At 31.0% G+C, this 21726-nt stretch overlaps 1 protein-coding gene across 1 annotated transcript; it reads right to left on the bottom strand.

Moving 5' to 3' along the window:
• On the bottom strand, positions 1-2119 carry LOC108486673 (NAC domain-containing protein 2). The gene is made up of 3 exons (XM_017790843.2): positions 1807-2119; positions 1430-1704; positions 1-899 (listed from the first exon to the last, which is right to left on the bottom strand). Exons 1-3 carry the CDS (start codon positions 1967-1969, stop codon positions 438-440), a joined length of 900 nt encoding a protein of 299 aa, XP_017646332.1. The 5' UTR covers positions 1970-2119; the 3' UTR covers positions 1-437.
• Positions 2120-21726: the final 19607 nt, after the last annotated feature.

The raw sequence follows: 21726 nt of genomic DNA, 5'->3' as shown, positions 1-21726 counted from the left end.
TTTTGAAAGAAATTATGGAATCTATTTTCTACTACAAAATACAAGAATTTTGTGGAAAGCCTTCAAAGTAAAAAGACCCTCCCAAAACTTTGTTTTTTGAACTTTTCTTCCCCCACACCCATTTATCATGTACACACACCCCTAAACACGTGATCACAGATTATCTGTACACATGCCTATTCTAATCTCTACTTTTCTAGATTGCATAAGATCCAACTTCCACCGTCCATCCATTCCCATCTGCAAAAATCCAACAGCTCCCCCTACCTTACTGCAATATTATCAATTTCAATTTTTCAATTCGTTATTTAATCTGTGCGCAACCCTTCTCAGTTACACTCATAGACTTTCAGTCTCGTGTAACCCTGAAACGCAGTTCACCATCACCGTTTTGACTTCCAACAATATAACCCCTTTTTATTTTATTTTTTCCCCGTCTAAAATGGCTTCTGCAGGTACATGAACATGTCCTGGAGCGGGGACAGCTGATTATTACTCTGGAAATGGGCAGGAAACCCGTTATCAACAGTGGCATCCATGTAATTATAAGGGAAGTCAAGGGCATTGGTGGTGGTGGTGTTGGTAGCACTTCCCCAGTCCTTCCATTGCGGCTCGCTTTGAACCTCGCACGTGAACTCCGGTGACACCACGTGCTCCGAACAGCTTGAGTCCGTGTGGAGTCTAGGAACCGACTCCGACGTGTCGAAGTACACGTAATCGTTAACTAACCCCGTAGGAGGCGGGGGCAGATGGCGCGTGTCCACGCCAAGTGTCGCTATATCCGGCTTCTTGTCTTCAATCTCCGTCACAGCAGAGCTTTTGCCAATGCTTCCTTGCGGTGGCTGTTTCTCGATGGCGCCTTTCTTGTTATAAATCCGGCAAAGCACCCAATCGTCCAACTGCATAAACGAAAAATAAAAATCAATTTAACTGAAATATTAAAAATAATCACAGTTTTAAATTCAGCATTTATTTTTAATGATAAGGAGGAATATTTTCCTAAATGGGAAAGGAATAATTGTGTGGTCTAGGATCGGTTTTGAATGTCGTTATTGAACGTGTGTGAGGTGTAAAACAATTTAATGGACCACACTGTCCTGGATCAATGTATCCCTTCATGTGGGTCCCGATGATTCGGTTAAAAGTCCACTGAATCAAATCCAACTTGAATCTCCACCACATGATTGAAAAGATCTTTTCTGAATCACAAGGTTTCTAGCTGGAGGCTCATACAACCGTTCTTATCTTAGTCACACTACTCATGAACCACGCCTCATTTTCTCGCCGCCAACTATGAAAAAAATTATAACGGTGGGCGGTAAATCCAGCTGGCAATTTCACAAGTATGACAAGACCAAAACGGTCATTCCGCCTCCGGTTTATCCCTAATTAATGCATACCAGGCAGTGAGAAGAAAAAGTATCCGTACCCTTAAACTGTTCTTCTTGCGAGCTGATCGGTCAACGTCAGCTAACCGATACTCGTGCATAATCCAATTGGTTTTCTCTCCTTTAGGTGCCTTCCCAGCGTAAAACACCAAAGCCTTCTTAATCCCGACCGGCTTCGGCTGCCCAATCGGTTTGTCAGCTCCGGTTGCCTTCCAGTACCCAGAACCAGCTGCCCGGTTAGGCCGTGAACCGTTCGGATATTTCCTATCCCTCGGGGAGAAAAAATACCATTCTTTCTCTCCGTACAACGCCAAATCTGTAAATTTAAACATTTGAATCCACATTAAAATTGAAAACGCTTTAGAGAGATTAAATATTAGAAAAAAGAAAAGAATGAAGGAACTAACGAAAGAAGTACCTGGAAGGTCCCAAGGATCGTATTTGTAAAGATCGATTTCAGCGATAATCGGCACGGCGATGGACTGCGATGCACATTTACGGCAAAGATAGTGCATCACAAGCTCTTCGTCGGTTGGATGGAATCGGAATCCAGGTGGTAGCTGTAACTCCGATGCTGTCATTTTTTGAACTTTTCACCTTGAAGGTAATAAACTAGTTTTTGAGCTTTTTCACACTCGCTCTAGGTTGTTTTTTCTACAATCTTCTTTGGTATTCTACGCGGTGACGGCTCTTGAAACTTAAAACGCAAGGGATGGAGGGGAATATATATAGAAGGAGGGAAGGGGCCACGTGGCAGGGGGAGGTTCTACAAAATCACGCGGGTGAGAACTGATAAGGTTTGGTTGTCGTTTTTGGGGAGAGAGAAAAAAAGGGGGATGAATTGGGTGATGGGGGGACACGTGGAAGAGAAGGAAGTGAAGTGCGTGCATGTTGACAGCCCACATGCGGTGATTTTGTCATTGCTTACGCCACTTGTTTTGGACTGATGTGGCCTCACACCACTATGCCAAACGGTCCTCGGGATTCGCGTCAGATCGGCGTGGTATTTTGTTCTCAAATTGTCCCGATGTCGAAAAATTGGTCTTTTTCTGAAATTATAAAAAAAAAAAAACATTTTTCATTTCCTTCAATTATAATTTCCAGCCTTGGAATACATTTCAAATAAATACTTAAACACAAAATATAATATGCTAAATTAAATACAAAAATTAATTTAAAAAGCATAAATTGATATTTTATAGAAATTAATTTTTTTGAGATATGAACCGACAATTTTACGATGGACGAGGATTACACGTCAGCCACCCCGTGCGGTCATCATAATCAACTGCTACGACTGACTCTGTGTGTGAAGTAGATCATGGTCAACGGAACTATTATTTTTTTGGAGGATTTACTTCCATAGTCATTTTATTATTAGAAATCAGTATAATAATTTATTAATGTGAAATAAAAATTGATATTTTCACATAACCCTAAAATATATCTTTCAATTTAAATGTGCTTTAGTTTTAAGTCATGCGTAAATAGTACTTTAAACAAATCGATTATATATATATATATATGCTGGGGTGAACGCAAAAAAATATAAAAAAATAGGACGAGTGGAAATTAATTTTAATTATTATAATTATAAAAATATAATTTTATCATTTGAATAGCTTATATTTTTATAATTTTAAAAGATTAAATTAAATTTTTATCATATTTAGAGAGGATTAAAATGTAATTTTACTTTTACTTAATAATACCATGGGTGATGTTTTTCTATTAATTTCAAAACAAACAAATCAGTTTAATTTATATAATTGTATTTTAGTAATCAAGTTGGATTATAAAATCTGAATTTAATTTAAGGCGTAATTAAAAGAAATTTTAATATTTATGAAGAAATACGTCACCTAACTCTTTATTCATAGTCGTCAACCCTTTGACTTTGATTAACATATAGTGGTAAAATAACAAGAATAACCCCATTTTAGTATTTATATTTTCAATTTTATCCAACACATATACAAGAATTCTAACATGTTATTATTGTGTAATTAGGAGAGAGTGATTAAGTATAATTAGAAGGATGTGTGTAATTAAGGAAAGTTATAATAAAATAGTGGGGGGAGACCTAAATTTCAAAAATTCAACGACATAATTTCAAAGGTTGACGTGTCAACGGTCTACGTGGATAAGGATAAAGGAAGTTGCTGAGCAAGTGCCGAAACCGCCCTCTTCTTCCACTCCTTTCACTTAAAAGCATGTTGTTTTCTGTCACACCGCCTCAACTATGATTTCAATCCATGCTTTTCAATTTATACCATGTTTTTGAATTTTTCTTTATACTTAAAATATTTTAATTTAATTTAATATTTAAATTTAGTTTCAATAATTAATTTAGTATTTAAATTAAATAAAATTATATCACCTGATGAATGTTTGACACGTTTGTTTTAGTATAAAAGCACATAAATACTTAATTGGGATCGGATATCAAATTCTATATTGAAGTGAAACTCAAATACTTAACTTAATTGGGACAAAAAATTCAAATATCTAATTGAAAAAAAAACAGAAGTATCGAAGTTAACATTGAAACTAGACTCAAGTGCTAAATTGACACAAAAATTTAGATACCAAATTGAACATTATAACCAAACTAAAATACTAAATAATATATTAACTCTTTACGTATAGATATTTGGTCCAAGTTAAAACTAAAATACTAAATAATATATTAACTCTTTACGTATAGATATTTGGTTCAAGTTATCCTCTCTCACTCTCATTTGTATTGAGTATGCCCCTTTTAAAATTTATTTCAAATATATATAAAATATAGTATTGTATATTTGGTATGTAATTCAAATATTTAAAATATGATTTATATATTTAAGATAGAATTTGAACAATTTTTAAGGAGTTTGAAGAATTTTAATTGGTCCAAAATTTCTCATTATATAACTTGAGACCTAGAGGCTTAGAGGCTCTGGCGTTAGAAGGAAAGATAAGTTATGGAAACGATGAAGATTCAGGTGAGTTTCAAACTCTAAACCCACTGTTATGGTCTACATTGTTAAGCATGACATGTTTGCATAAGCATGAGCTATGATAAAAATGAACATGCATTGTATGATAGTGGGTCAACCTTAAGGGAATAGATGAAGTTTAAGAAGGGAAATGGAGAGAGAACTTATAGTTATTGCCTTGGGCGAAGCTCCGAACCTTGCGGAAGGAATACTGTGATGTTCGACCATCAAGATTAGGTGGTGTTAAGGAGGTAATGTGAGTATCAAGCTTCCTAGACTTTTAACTCATCATTTTATAATTTAATCCAACCCAAGATGTAACAACCCGATTTTTCAGTGGTGTCAGAAATAGTGGTTCGACGCCACCAAATCTGGCGAGTAAGTTCGTAAATATTATTATTTAATATTTAAGAGTCAAATATGGTTTTAAAAAGGTTTTTGAATTGGTAATTTGTGTTTTATAATAATTTATTAGGTCAAGTGGTTTTAGAAAGTGAGGTATCGGGACCTCGTTCCTATAAACCAAGCCGTAAATATTTTTATAAATATTTACGGAATGTTATTAAGGTGGTATTAAAGTTTTGTTGAAAAATTTTAACGTTTCGATAGTTAATTAATTAAAAATGACTAAATTGAAAAAGGTGCAAAACTTGCTAATTATAATATTTAAGTAATTGAATGGCTTGATTAATAAATAAGGGAGGACTTAAAGAAATAAATAAACCAAAATTAAAAGGTGAGGCTGAAGGAAAAATAATAAAATAAAATGATTCAATAGAAAAATGGTAATTTTGATGAAATTAAAAATAAAACAAATTGAATTTAAAGGTTTTCTAGACATTTCTTCTCCAATTTTCAGCCAAAAACAGCCATAGGAGAGAGCTTAAGTTGGTTTTTCATACTTTTGCTTCATGTGAGTTCAATTCTTAATAGTTTCTTGTAATTTTTATGTTTTTGAGATTGTTATACCTTTGTTTTTTTATTTTGCAAGTTTCCATTGATAAATATTAGATTTTTTTTATGAATAACATGGATTTAGAGCTTTGATTATGTTGTATGATGATTTTATAAAGTGAATTTGTTAAATATTGATTTTAGGATTAAATTGTGAAAATGTTAAAATATTAGAGTTTGATAGTCAATTTTGAGTTTATTAGGGTTGTATGAAGGCCTAGATTATATGGATAAATTATTGATTAAAATTAGTTAAATTAATAGATTAACTAATTAAGGGATTAAATTACAAAATTGTAAAACTTGGGGTAATTGTGTAAATTTAAAAATAAAAGAGTATTATTTGTAAAGTGAATTGGAAATGAAATATATGCTAATAAGTGAGTAATTTTATATTCTAGATCAAGATCCCGTAGATATTAGTGAAAAAGGAAAAATAGAATAATAGCCTCTGAACTTCTACAATTACTACAATTTAATTCAGGTAAGTTTGTACGGTTATAATTTTATATTTGTATAAATTTGATGAACGATATTATGCATTTATTTTATTGTTGGAAATGAGTCATTGTTGGAATTATAATATTAAATTGGATATTCGGTTTGAATAGAACGCGGGATTTGAGTACATTCGTATTTTGGTGTATGATGGTATTGGAAGGAGGCAACGGCATTTTTCCAAAGTAAACCGGGGTTCAGAATTTGTTACGAGCTCTCGTGTTTTACTTTCTATTCAACTTTTGAGCTTCTGTTGGCCTATTCGAGAGGACCAGCTCTTATGAGCTTTGTTGGCGATGTACTCTTATCCGTAAGTCGTTCTTTGAATGAAAAATTTCGGTAAAGTGATTTATTTAATGAATTTGAAAGACATGTTATGTATTTTTTGTATTGATTTGAATACGGAGGTATTTATCAATTGAAGTTGTGAATAACAGGGAGATAATATGAATGATTTTATTTATTTGACTTGTTATAGTAGGTTTGGTAAGATTTATGATTAACCCGTTGTACTTGCTAAGCTTTATTAAGCTTATATGTAACACCCATAACCCTTATTCGTAACCAGAACAAGGTTACGAAGCATTATCGAACTTTACGAATTAATTACAAACATTTCACAACCATTAACATACATATCAAGAATTATTCATAAATCACTCATATTGTCCCTTATATAGGCCCTTGAGGCCCAAAATATGCGTTAGAAACAAATCGGGACCAAATCGAAAATTTAGGGAAATTTTCTCAAAATTCCAAAATTTTCCTTAGAAACAGGGGACACACGCCCGTATGGCCGACCGTGTGAGCCACACGGCCAAGAGACACGCCCGTGTCTTATACCGTGTGCTAAGTCACATGCCCATGTCCTGGGTCGTGTGCAAAAATCTGGGCATTCTATTTTGAAATTTCAAAGTGCAGGGGACATACAGCTAGACCACATGCTTATGTGCATGACTATGTGTCACACACGGCTGAGATACACACCCGTGTCTCTACCCATGTGGACGATAATAGGTCATTTTAAGGTCACTTTTCTCACTCTTTATAACTCCAACTTGCACCCAACATTTGAAAACACTAATATGTCCCAATCAAGCAACCAAAACAACCAAAATTCATGTTTTAAATATAACATATCACAGAAAACTTGTTTACCTAAACTTACCAAAACAACTTCATTCATTGGTTTACCCAAAATATGCTACTAAATAAATGCATACAAACATATTTATTTATATGTCATTCACAACCATATTTTAAATTTAACTCTTTCCAAATCCAACCTTATACATGCCATATAAACCCTAAAAATGTATAATAAAATCTATCGGGGTAATCTAGATAGTGTAGCCCGACGTGTTGATCCGATCTTCTGAACTTTTTGAAAATCTACAAAGAACATTAAATAACACAGGTAAGCTTAATGAAGCTTAGTAAGTTCATAGGCTTTAAATATAAATCTTACCAAACATACTAAATATTTCATTTAGACTAAGCATTTCACAAACATTTCCTGCCAATCACAACTTCGATTGATGAATTCAATTGATTGAGCTCAATAACAATAATTACTTAAGTTCTTCCACACTAATTCCATATAATATTTACCAATCCTTGTCAAATTAGAGAACGTCTTACGGATTTGAGTATATCGTTTTCTTTGTGCCATAGTCCAACTATGGTCTTACATGTGCATTGTCATGGCCCTGCCATGGTCTTACATTCGTAGTACCATAACTCATTTATGGTCTGGGATGCCATAGCCCAGCTATGGTCTTACACATAAATATACTACCATAGTGCAACCATGGTCTTACGTTCAAGATGCCATAACCTAGTTATAGTCTTTTCATTAAAATGTCATAGCCCAGCTATGGTCTTACATTTAAATATTTTCATGGTCCAACCATGATCTTATCCGTCAATTCATACTTTGTCACTAAACCATAGTACTCAATCCTGCGTTCTACTCAATTTGAACATTCAATTCAATTTTCATATTTTTACAATAATCATAATTCAATAACAAAAATATGAAATAATACATTATATCATTCCTAAACTAACAATTAATCATAAAATTTCAACCATATGAATTTACTTGGGCTAATTCGTAGAATTTATTGTAATTCACGGACTATTCGGCTAATTTTCCTTTTTCACGATTTTCTTCGAGCTCCTGATCTAAAATTTAAAATTATTCAATAATTAGCATCTAATTCAATTCTAATTCACCTCACAATTTATGCCTTTTCATTTTTGAAATTACACATTTTACCCCAACTTTTACCATTTTTACAATTTAGTCCCTCATCAATTAACCCATCAATTGAGCTAATTTTTCTCAATTAACATGTTATCTAATTATTTTAGGCTACCATACAGCCTTTTATATTCAAAATTTCAATACCAAACCCTAATTCTTAACCTTTTATAATTTGATCCTAAAATCCAAATCAATCAAAATTGCTTAATAAAATCATCATACAACAAAATTAAAGCTTAAAATCCATGTTAATTCATCATAAACATCTAGAACTCATTAATGGTAACTTTTAAAATTACCTATAGAATCAAAAAACTAATGAATTAGATAGTTGAACCTAATTGTAAAAGTCCTAAAAACACAAAAATTACAAGAAAAAGGCAATAATTGAACTCACTTGTAGCAAAAATATGAAAAACCAGCTCAATAGGACTCTCCTATGGCGTTTTGGCTGAAATTTTGATGAAGAATTGTCTAGATTTCTTTTAATTGTTGTTTTATTTATTTAATTTTGCGAAACTTCTAATTTTACCCTTATTTCACCTAATTTCCAAATTTTTCTTGCTAATGTCGCCTCAACCATTCCCCTTTGGGCTAATTTTCCCTTTTATTCCTCCCTCATTTATCACTTGAACAATTTAATCAATTTAGCAAACTTTACAACTTTTTCAATTTAGTCCTTTTCAATTAATTAACTCTCAAAATGTTAAAATTTTCTAACAAAAATTTAATACTAACTCAATGACACTCTGTAAATCAAGGTCTCGATACCTCGTTTTCAAAACCAATTAATCTAATAATTATTCATAAAGCACAAATCACTAATTCATAGCTTCCCTAACTTCATAATTGGCTCATAAGCACTAACTAATAAAATTTACAATCTCACTTATCAGATTTAGTGATCTCGAATCACTGTTTCCGACACCATTGAAAATTGAGCTGTTACATTAACTTCACAATTGGCTCATAAGCACTAAATAATAAAATTTACAAGCTCATTTGTCAAATTTAGTGATCTCGAATCACTGTTTCCGATACAATTGAAAGTTGGGCTATTACATTATATGTGTTGTTTAATGTCTTTGTAGATTTCTAGAAAGTTGGACAATCGGATCAGCACTCAAGTCACACTATTCAGCTTATCTTAGTAGTTTTTGAAACATTAAATACGGTTTATATGGCATGTATAGGTTTTTGTCCGATTTTGGTCAAAATTTAGCTTATGTAAATATTATGAATAATATTTTGTTTATATAACCAACATACACATTAATATGAAATTAAGATATGAGTGTGATGGTAGTATAAGTGATATATGAATGTATATAATTGCGTTAAAGTGAACTTTGGTAACTTGGTTAGATAGGTTAATTAGGTAAGTTTGGATACTTGGTTGACACGTTTTAAGTTGTCATATGAGGTGCCTAAGGGCATATTGGTTGTATGTGGTGATAAAACATGTTTAAAACATAAATTTAGCTTGTGTTGAAGGCTTTGTTATGGCTTGTTGATGTGCAATTTGTTGAGGCTAGGCTGGTTTCGGAACGGTGGTTTCGGGACCACAAATCCGAATCGAAAAAAAATTTAAATATTATTTTTTGTGCTTGAAATGTATGAATTTTCTTGTGTGAAAGTTTTTTTTAAAAATTTTATCGTTTAGATGTCGATTTGATAAAAAGGGGTTTAATCGCGTAAAAAAATAAAAAGTGATTGGTTAATTATTAAAGTGTCAAAATTGCTTTGTTCTTTAAACATGGAATCTTTATGTTGCAATTTGTCTATGAATAATAATGATGGACGGTTTTAATGCTTATATTAAAAGGTTTTATATTTTGTTAATAAGGTTAATTTAGTAAATGTTTAATAACATTATATTGAATAAAACATAAAATAAAATGTTATCATGCATTATTTTGTTCATCAAAACCAAAACTAGAAAAAAGAAAAGAGAAAGAAAGACCAAGCATATTCGGCCATTGTTGAGTCAAAATTCAAGGTATGTTTGAGCTCGATTTTTGATAATTTTTACGTTTTTGAGATCGTTGCTTCGAATACTCTAAGACCCACGTAAGAATTTTTTTAAATTGATGAGATATTCATGAGTTGCCATTGTTGATAGTTTGATAGATTTTGTGTTTAAAGATAGAAAATAAAAGATATGTGTTAGATTAACAAAATTTTTATTAGAAGTTTTGATGGAATTGAGTAATTAAGGCTAAATTGCAAAAATATTAAATTGAAGGGTTAGTTTGTATAATAGGTGAAATGTGAGGACTTATATAAGCTAGAGGAGTATTCGGCTAGAGCTTGTTTTTTTTTTTTAAATTTTGTGTATTTGATGTGTTATGAATTTTTGGATTATAATGTAAAAGTGTGAAAAATAAGGGACAAAATGTAAATTTGCTCATTTATGTGTTTTGAGGTTTAATTGAATTGAATTTTATTTGAACGAGCTTAATTTGAATTTGAATAGATCAAGAACAAAAAGGACCGGGATTGGATCGGGGAAAATCAAAAATCGTTGAATAGTCGATAATCTCTGTTTGTCGATATCCGAGGTAAGTTATTAAGCATATATTTTGTATCAATTTAAACAACCATAATATCTATGTAATTATGCCGAATTGAATGGTATATATATACATGTAGTGATGAAATTATCGAATGTAAAAAGAAGTGAGATGTATTGAGTTGTTGATTTTCGGCACTAAGTGTGCGGGTATAAATATTTACGATTATGAGATTGGCACTAAGTGTGCAAGTTTAATTGTATGGTACTAAGTGTGCGAGTTTGATTATTAAGCACTAAGTGTGCGAACTTACTATATATTTTCGAATAACTATTAGCACTAAGTGTGCGACCTTATCGAGTAATCATGGACAGTGGAATGAGTAAATACTTGGAGTTCGTGAGGAATAGTCGTTATGTTTATGTTCGAAATTGAGCTTGGTAAGTCTTGAACCTATGTGGTGATTATATTTGAAATCAAATATATAAGATTAATTGGGGAATAGATGAAATGTTATTTAGATGTATAATTTAAATGAAAATAAAATGATATGTGGAAATGCATTAAATATCATATTGAATGTTATATGAAATGTTAATGGAGACTTGGCTATTCGAGAGCATGTAATGATAAATGTGTGAATAGCGTTGTGCTAAAATCATTTTGAAGTTCGAATAAGATGGTGTTTGTGTTTGGAAGATATATGTTATATTGCAGAATGAGATGAAGTGTATTATGTACATATTTTTTTTATATATTACATAATGATGGAATGCCATAATGTATTCGGCCCTGTATTGGGAATTGAAGAAATGCTTTATGGTTGAGTAATTATATATTGATTTTAGTTGAATCATAGTATTCGATTAATAAGTGTTTTATAATATGGTAAGCTAGTGATTATATGATTTAGTAGTATGAATTAGTTAAATGGTGTTTGAGATATCAAGTTAAATTTTAGAGTTTAATTGCTTGTAACTTACTAAGCTAAATTAGCTTACACTGTGTTTGGATAATTATTTTTGATTTATAGGTTTTGGTAATCATTACGTGCTCGGGGATCGTTAGTGAAGCTCGTCACACTATCGTCTATAATTTGATACCCTTGAAAGCTTAAGTTTAAACTTATGGCATGTATAAGCTATTCTATCTTTTGAATCACTTATGAATATTTTTATATTAGTAAATTTAAGCCTATTATATATTTGACCAAATTCTAAAATTATTTAAAGTTATGTTCGTGCTATAAATTGAATGAGGAATAGGTTTTGATGGTGGATTAATATTGGTTAAATTAAGATTTATGTCTGGTAGCAGGAGTTGGTAATAAAATGATAGATGTTATATACATATATATATATATATGTTCGGCTACAGGAGTTTATTAACAGAACATATGTTTTTTTTAATATGCGCATATGTCATTGTTGTTATATGAATTAATTGAGTATATCATGTTATTATGACATTTGGATGTAGTAATATGCTATTATAGAATGTAAATTATTATTAAAGTATAATTGGTGTTTTAATTATGTGATTATACTCCAAAAATGATAGATGGTATGGGAATTGAATACATTAGTGGTTGGTATGTGATATTAAAACTTAATTATTATATTAAAATGGTCAAATGCGTATGGCTTTGTAATTAGCAAATAGGGATGTTTGGTCTTTAAATGATTTGCCAAGTATGTTTTATTTTTATAATAGCCAATTTTAATGTTGCACCTGATTTGAATAATATGCTATGTGAAATGTTTTATTTGGTTAATTAATACATGTATATAATTATGAAGTCAAAGAATTAATATTGATTTTGAACTCGTTCGAACTTGAGAATTATAATTCGTGCATATAGTGTGATTAATAATTTAATATATTTATTTTACGAATATGATCTATGGAATTATGTGATTGTATGAATACTATGTTTTCTTCAATAATACCTCTAACCCTTCCGGCGACGGTTGCGGGTTAGGGGTGTTATAGCTACTCAGTCAGTTCTCGTCCAATGACCTTATCATAAGTATGTTACCCGCATAGGATATCTTTAATCTCTTTAGGATAAATTCATTCTCCCAATATGATTCTATTTTATCTCATGGTAAATATTACATATTCCTTCATGAAAAGTCAACTACTATCAAATAGTAATTAAATCATTTATCATACAGGCAAATGACTTGTGGCCATGATTACTTTTCATCTATCGTGTAGTGCCAATGAGAAGATATCATTTACCCATTTCTTAGGTTATGAATTTCATTATTGTGAATGATTCTACATATGAAAAAAGTCATATACGCAACGCATCAGCTTAGGGGATCTTATCTATTTGAACTTAGACTTTTACTTATTTTAAAGTATATGAGTCACACATACATAGTCTATCATTCACTTAGGATTAATGTATCTCACACTATAAACGTCATAAGAGAATAAATCCATACACGAATTTTGGATCTATTCTACTTGGGTCATGTTCCATATACTGTCAGTCTAGTCAATTACATCTATATCTCTATCTTCTAGGAGTCATCTGCTCCGATGTTCAAGACAAAGTATCTCCTCAATTGGATTTGATAGACGACATATTAGTTTTTCAATTGATTTGCTCATTTTCTATTAGACTAAGAACATGTTTAGATTCATCTACTAATATAAGTTGTCTTTCCGTATTACAATTTGATATAATACCATTAGACCTGTTCCGACCCGAAGGCCTACCCGAAATGTGGGAGGGTTTGGGCAAAAATATATGCCCAAAAAATGGGCTTGGACAAAAAAATAAGGGCCTCGACTAATGCATTTTTGGCCTGAGCCTAGCCCGAATTCACTAAAGGACAAAAAAATCTATTTTTTAATATTATTTTTGTAATGACCCAAATTTTACCGATGCCGGAAAAGTGTATTTTCGGGTATTTATTTCTGAAAAGTGGATTCATAAATATTTATTTAAAAATATTTACGAAGTTAAGTGAATAGTCAATTAAAGCTTAATTAAGAGAATTTAGCTTAATTAAGAATAATTAAGCATAAGGATGAAATTGAATAAAGAATAAAAGTATAATTATAGAATAAAGAAAAGTGAAGGGACTAAATAGGCAAATAAGCCAAAAAGGGTGACAAATGTATGGTTAAAATAAGTTAAATGTGTACAAATATAAATGGCACACATGTATTATACATGTGTAATTACTTAATATATAAGTAAAATAATAATAATTAAAGTATATTATATTAATATAATATTATAAAGTAATTAAAATAAAAGAAATAAAGAAATGAAAGAAAGAAAAGGAAAGAAAGAAGGCCACGGTTAGCAGGGAAAGAACGAAGAAAAGAGAAAAGAAAAAGAAAAAGGGAAAACTAGGGTTTTGGAGCTTGAAGTTTAAATTGGTAAGTCAATCAAGCCCTTTTTACTTAATTTTGATGTTTTAGAAGTTTTAGAACAAAGTTTTGATGAAATTAAGTTGATATTTTGAAGGTTACTAGATTTTTAGATATTATTCATGTTGAATAAAATGATGAATTATGAGTTTTATTGATAGGAATTTAAGTTAGAAGTGGGAAAATGATTAAATTATAAAGAGAAAGTTAAGTTTTGACATAATAAGGACTAAGTTGAAAGAAATTCAGAATTTAAGTTTTATGTTGAATATGAAAAGCTGGAATTTATTTTAAGCAAGTATAAAGATGAAAAGTTAATTTTGAAGAAAAAGAATGGTTATGGTGGAAGGACTAAATTGGAATTTATGGAAAAGTTACATGAAAATCTTAAGAATGTGCTATTAATGACTTTGAATGAATGTAAATTTTTTCGTGGCTAACATAGCGCCGGAAATGTCATCGAAGAAGGGGAAAGAGAAAGTGGACGAGGATATCGAGTAAACTCGAGAATTACGATTTGTATTTCTATAAACCGAATCTAATAATTATTTGTTGAATTTATTATTTATATGAATGGTAAGTATTATTATTATTATTATGATATTGAATTGAATAAAAATTCATGAATTATTAGTGATTATTGATATTGAATAGAATATGTGAATATTGAGTGGAAAATTGAAAAATGTATATTGCATTGAAATTGATTTACATGTGGATTGATACGGAAAAATGTATTAAATTGGATTGAAACCAAATTACAAATGAAATTGAAAAGTTGAAAGTTTATTGAATACACCTATTAACTGTATCGGGTTAGTCGGATATAGTTGGCATGCCATAGGATTAGAAGTGTTCAGGGATATTCCGACTGTGTGTCGATGAGACACTATATGTGTCGACTACTGTGACTGTTCCGGATTTGTTCCAAAGAGGTACCCCGTACCTGACTGTTACTATTACTGTTTCGGATTAGTTCCGATGAGGTACTTTGTGTACCGCTCTCATATTCTTTATTCTTTATTATTATTATTTGTTACCCTTACGGTGTATTAAACCCGGTAGATGAAACACTGTATACTATCCCCGGTGTGTGGGTTAGATCCGTGTATCCGTCCAAGTTCGAGTTATGATAATAGGGGTAATAAAAAGTATTAAAGACTGTCTGCTACTGAATAATTGACTATTACAAAATAAACGATTGATACTGAATAAATGAATATTACTGATTAACCGATTATTACTGTTGACTGACTGGTACTAAACGATAAAGATCAATTGGTTGTTACCAAAGAATATTGACTGTTATTGAAATGAGATAGTACAGAATATTGAATAAAAGGTGAATAATATTATTACTCAAATGAATTGTAAATAAAAATACTGAAAAACTAATTGTTACTGAATAATGGACTGCTACTGAATGTCTGAATGATACTGAACACTGGTTATTTCTGAATAAATATGAAAAATCGACGAATAATGAATAAACATTGAAACTGTTAAAATTTCATCGAAAGTGATTAACAAGATCTTAGCATTATATATCAAAAACAAATTATTGAACTATTAGGAGTAATAGATTGAATTCGTATAGTTCATTGATATATGATTTATGATTGACTTAAGTATCGATTTATAGAAATACCATTGAGTTCATACTCAGCATACGGTTTGTTTCCATGCGCAGGTTAGGTTAAAGACAGATCATCGAATCAGCATCATAAGCTGGTTCCGAACTCAAAAAGGTAAAGCATTTTAATTATCGGTAATGGCATGTACCTAGGATGTCTTAAGTGTGTTATATTGGATCGTGATTGTAATAGCAAAGTAAGTAAATTGATAATTGATAATGATACACGATAAGTGTTTAAAGTTAAGTACTAGATAATATATAAAATGCGTTTGGATTGGTTTAATATTGGTATTTGTATTGGTTGTGGATTGAAATTTTTAGCATTGGTAAATTTTTAAAATACAAGGTTCATTTTGAGTTCACATAGTTTGTCACACGGGCGTGTGCCTTGGTTGCCACGGCCGTGTCTTAAAGTCAGTTTAGTACACGGGCAGGCCACACAGACGTGTGTCATGGCCGTGTTTAAAAGTCAGTGTTGCATATAGGTTGAGGACACGGGCGTGTCCCATGCCGCACGGGCATGTTAAATTAGCCACACAGGCGTGTAGTACTATTCAAAAGAAGAAAATTTAAAATTCCATGAAAAGTTTACTAAGCTTTAGGATCGAATCCCGGTTTGTTTTAATTACACTTGTAAAGTACTGTGGACCCATTAAAATTATATTTAGATGGATATATAGCATTTATACTTGTTTATGTGCAAATGTACTGTAATGACTGGTAATACTTTGTAATCCTGTTCCGCTAATGGGACGGGGTTAAGAGTTTTACAATTTTCTTATAGTTTTCTCCCTATTTTTCTACCATTTTACTATTATGTTGCTACTATTTTGTTGTTATTGTTTGGATATTGTATAAAACTTATTTTATTGTTAATTTTGTTAATTTTGTTATTATTTTAGAAGCATTTGCTTATTAAGTTGCATCTATCTTAGTGTTATTTAAGTATACGTATTTTTTAAAATTTATTTTCAATTTGTTGAGAAATATTTATTTTGATGTTTTTAGTATTTTGATGTATTATATATTTTAAAATTATATAAAAATTAATATAGGCTGGCCAAGTCGGGCATGGGTTTTAATATTTTTATTCGGGTCGGGCTTTGGCAAAATTTTAGGCCCATTTTTCGGGCCGAGCCTAAATTTTTAGTGAGCCTGGCCCAATCCCTCCCGGCCCGACCCATGCACAATCTAAATACCACTTAGCATTTGTTAAATGTTAGATAACCAATGAGCCAATATTTGCTTCTATTTTGTTTTACGTGCAAAAACCTTTAAGGACAATATACAAATGATATTAATATAATTAATGGATATTATTATTAAATCAATTTGTTCGAAAACTATAAGTGTACGTAGATGAAAACACTACAGTTAGGGTTCCAAATCCAACAAACTATCCATGGGCCTCAATAAAATGATCTATATCATCCCCCAAGTTCATACTTCTTCGATTCCCTAAAGATCACTCATCATTAAAGTCATCCACACTGACTTATATCGACTGCTAGGTCAGGATTTGTTTCTTACTAATTTCTTTCCTCCCAATAAAACCATCTCACCCTTCCTCGTATATATCACTTCCATTCAATATATCTCACCGCCCATCATTAGAAGCATGCAACTCTCATATGTGTTAGAAATTATTCAAAAACAAAAAAAAAAAAGAAGGAAAACTTAACGTTTAAATCTCATCATTGACTCTTGGACATCTCCTCATCAATCCAAATCGACTCCACCATGATCCTAATCCTCCACCTTCTACACATCAAATGCACAATCACGAAAGTAGGAATATCAAATTTACAATCAACTAAGACCAACATTCTTGCAATATCAAACCTTTCCTTATTTAGGGTAACATCGTTAATTTAAACAAATTTCCCTCAGGTTTCCAAGTGCTTTAAAGGAGCTTTCATGCCATATGTCTATATAGGATATTAAAGAGATTGACCCAAAATTCAACCCCCCAATTCTCCATAATAGGTTTAAAAGGTTCAATTTTATCAAACCACATCTCAAAAAACTTAGATGTCAACTAACCACAACCTTATCTCTCTAGAATCAAAGAGAATAATAACTGAATTCACATCCCATGCACATATTTTACTAAGGACCCATCAAACAAAAAATTTTGTTGGACCAACACCGATTATACATTTTCTTGATGCTCAAACCCTGACAATCATTAAGCCAATACATTTTCCTTTTTACGAATCCCAATTTCAAAAGACTCTAAATATTCTTTTAATTTAGATTAAATCATCCTATCAATAACAAGTCACGTTTTTCTTTCTTGGTCTTTCGTAGCAATAAAGTATGACTCCATTTTCCTAGCCTGAATCTCCAAACTCTTAAACAGCAACAAAGTCCTCTTAGGTGTGTTCCTCACAAGAACATCCTTGTAAAACCTATGATCATTGAACGTGTTAGCAAGTTTCTTAACAGGGGCCTTCTCCTCCCACATCAAAACCCTTCTCTTCACCATTATTCCTATCTCCTTTCTAGACCTTGACTCATACACGTTGATTCTAAAGCCAATCATAAAATGATTTTTCCTTTCAACAACAACACTCTTCATATCTTCTTCATGATTATACTAGAAAAAAGTGTTGAAATTTTGTGCCTTTAGTGCAGTGATTTCGTCACTATGCTTGTAGTTTTTTGAACAGATTGGTTAATAAAGTACCACAATTAAATTATTATCTTTTGTATAATTTTCCTCAATGTTTTTTGCATGAAAAGCAAATTGAACAAAGCAAATATTGGCTCATTGATTACTTAAGGTTTAACTAAATCAAGTTGCAGCATAGGGATGCATTATCATACAAGAAGGCAATTTGTAATAGTAGGTAATTTAAAATTTTCATAGTTTGAAGAATCAAAATTAGCAATTGATTCAATGGACTATTATGTTGTATATCAAGTCTAATTTGAGAGATACTTTGTCTTGGGTACTGGTAGGTATGATTGTCTGGATTGACAGTACATTGGACATGACCCAAGTTGAACTTACCTTGGATTTAGTTTATGGATTTATTCATTTATGACGTTCATATTGTGGCTTTCCTCAATCCTGGGTAAGTAACTAACTATGTGTACTTAACCCATATGCTTTGAAATATTGAAAGCCTATGTTCAGTTGGTATCAAATTCAGAAGTCAGTATGTTGGGTATATGTCTTAGGTAAGCCATGGCTTCACTTCAGTAGTGGAATATGTAGCTTGATTGAAGAGTAAATGGTATCCTCTCATTGGCATTGCATAGATTGTGAAAAAGAAACGTGACCATGAGTTCTTTGTCATGGATAAACGATTGTTATTACTATTTGTTAGTATTCATTGTGACATATGCAATGATGAACATGAGATAAAATAGGACCATATTGGGTGAATATATTTAACCCAAAAAGAGTAAGGATATTCTATAAGGATAACACGCTAATGACAAGGTCATTTGACAAAGCATAAATTTAAGTTACTTTCGTGACAAAGCATAAATTTAAGTTACTTTCGTAATGGCCTATAATGGGGAGATCAGTCATTACACTTATAGTGCATTGACACCATGACTAAATAATGTTGTAATTAATAGATGATTTGTCGAAACTTAGTTACAAATTATTTAAGCATTGATTGTATATGTCTAGTTAGTCCCTCTACTAACTCAACATAACCCTATTTTGATTGCAAATTAGAATTGATATGATAAATAATAGAAAACGACAAATGAGAAATTTCATGAATTACTATCCGTGGTAAATGCATTTGTTCTAAAGGAACAAAAGATGACTTAGAAATTTATTTAATGTCTTTGGATTATTAATTTAATTAATTGTAATTAATAATTAAGTCCAAAGTAAAAATTAAATTATTTAGTCATCATAGTTTTACTAAATGAGACAATTAAATTTATTTACTCATAGATTCTAATCTGAAAAATTTGTCATGACTTTGACAAAATTAGAATTAAGTTGAGAAAAAAATTTAATTAAATTAATTATATAAGCTTGTTTTAATTTAAAATTGATGTAAATACATGAAAGACCTAATGAGCCCACTACTATTAAAAGGTGGGTGGCACATTGTGAGAATCCTAATGTGTGTGCCACCTACCACATTGAGTCATAGGGGAACTTTTGACTTTCTATTAAAATATTTTTTCTCCTCTCTTTGTTTAAGTAAAACTCTTGTAATTTTTCTATATATATATATATATATATATATAAAAGGACTAAGAGGTAGCCAAAAATATGCATTAGTCATACGTGGTACTTTTTCGAAATATATAGAAAATTTATTCAGCCTCAAATAAATTCTGTTTTTCGCGAGTACTTGAGATACAAATTTCAATATTGATTTCCCATAAAAGAAAGTGAATATTCTTCATTGAAAAGTTACGATTTTTATTTTGTAATTGGTATTAAATAAGAGTTCACTTTTTTAGCAACTAAAGATTCGAGAATAGCGAAGAAGATCATTCGATTCAAAATTATAATTCTACATTACTCTTTAACTCAGAAACATATGCACTAAATTTAGCAAAATATTATTATAGATACAAAGATTTAATTTTATGAAAAATAAAATAAAATTTCGTTATACAACAAATGCACGTTTCATAAATGTTTTGTTCCAAGAAAAAAGCAAAAGTGTAGTTGAGCATCCTATGTTGAACACTCTTGTAGTCTAGGTACGCATACGAAACGCTCTCGTACTTTTCAAAAACCTGGCAAGGAGCTGATGTAAGAACCCTATTAATGGAGATCATAAAAGCCCTAATATAATATAGATGTGATTACTTGTATTTTATATGGCTTTAGTTGAATTTTTAAAATAAATAAATTAATATAATAAAAGCCGAGATATTTTTACGTAAAAATCTTAAAACTACCCATTACATCATTACTTCAAAATTCCATGAATACGAATACAATAAATAAAAATTAAATCAAAATTTATTTATAGTTTAATAGGATTCATAAATCACAATCAACATATAAGCATGCCATAACTATTCCTAGTAATTTTTATTACTATATTTTTCTTAAAAATTAAACATAACTGATACCTACGTAATAATCTAGGATTAATAATTTCTCTAATTATCTAAATAATGGACTGTGGACACGCCGTGATTGTGAGCAAAGTATCGTCGCTGTCATGGGACTCAAGGTGGCTAACTTCCTGATAGCCAGACGGTCGGCTCGGCAATGTTATGATGATGCCTTGACTTTGTAGCAAAACACGTGGCTAGGGAAAGGTATGTCCTTTTGTCGATTAACGTGGCAGTCTTTTATTGGTTGGTAATTTAAATTAGTGGTCAATTTAATTAGAATTAGAAAAAAAAGGGACAAATTTGGACCACCTAGCGGTTTTCATTTAAAGTGTGAGAAATGATAAAATTCCAGTTTAGTTTGCATTTTCGAGAATGAAAAAGAATTCTCACTGCATCTGCCTCTCCATTATCTCCACTTTTCATTTTCTTCTTTCTTTTTGCCAAATGATAATGATTTAAAAACAAACATTGTTTTAATATGATTAATTTTTTTTAATTATAAGTATAAATTTGTGTAGCGTGTCTCGCATTTTGAATGAAATAGAGTCCACATCGTTACGAAGAAGAATTGACATCATAACATGATGACATGTTTCTCACTTAATCGATTTTCTTCTCCTAGTTAAATTTTGTTATCTTTGTCCAGTCAACTTTAGGAATGTTTTAATCATATTAACCCGCGAATTTCGGTCTATTTAGGCTTTTAGCAAACGTAGAAGGATTGATTCATCGACACAACAAAAAGAGAGTTTAAGAGAATTTTGTGTTTTAGGCAGAGAGGTTTGTAATTTTTCGAGGTTTAGGGGATTATTTTTTCTCCATCTTGTACTATTCTTCAGTTAGTTGTCGTTTAGTGAAGTTTTTTTATCCGTAATTTTTTATCCTCTTTAAAGATATTTTTTCACGTAAATATTTATGTCTAATTTTTTCTATGCATTCTTATTCATTGCTTGATTCGGGTTTATCCCAACAAAATTAACTATTATTTTACATTAATTTTTAGGTAGAATTGATATTAATTAATATTTAAATATAA

Source organism: Gossypium arboreum, chromosome 6 (assembly GCF_025698485.1).
Source record: "Gossypium arboreum isolate Shixiya-1 chromosome 6, ASM2569848v2, whole genome shotgun sequence".
NCBI lineage: Eukaryota > Viridiplantae > Streptophyta > Magnoliopsida > Malvales > Malvaceae > Gossypium > Gossypium arboreum.
The sequence above is the reverse complement of the archived record's forward strand: the minus strand, read 5'-3'. Positions and strand labels throughout refer to the sequence as shown.

What these genes read in the sequence shown, in the direction of transcription:
- LOC108486673 (XM_017790843.2), bottom strand. Translation starts at nt 1,969, where the DNA reads ATGACAGCATCGGAGTTACAGCTACCACCTGGATTCCGATTCCATCCA. An exon ending in CGATCCTTGGGACCTTCCAG is followed by an intron (nt 1,705 to 1,806) that starts GTACTTCTTTCG and finishes TTAAATTTACAG; the next exon opens with ATTTGGCGTTGTACGGAGAG. An exon ending in GCAAGAAGAACAGTTTAAGG is followed by an intron (nt 900 to 1,429) that starts GTACGGATACTT and finishes TCGTTTATGCAG; the next exon opens with TTGGACGATTGGGTGCTTTG.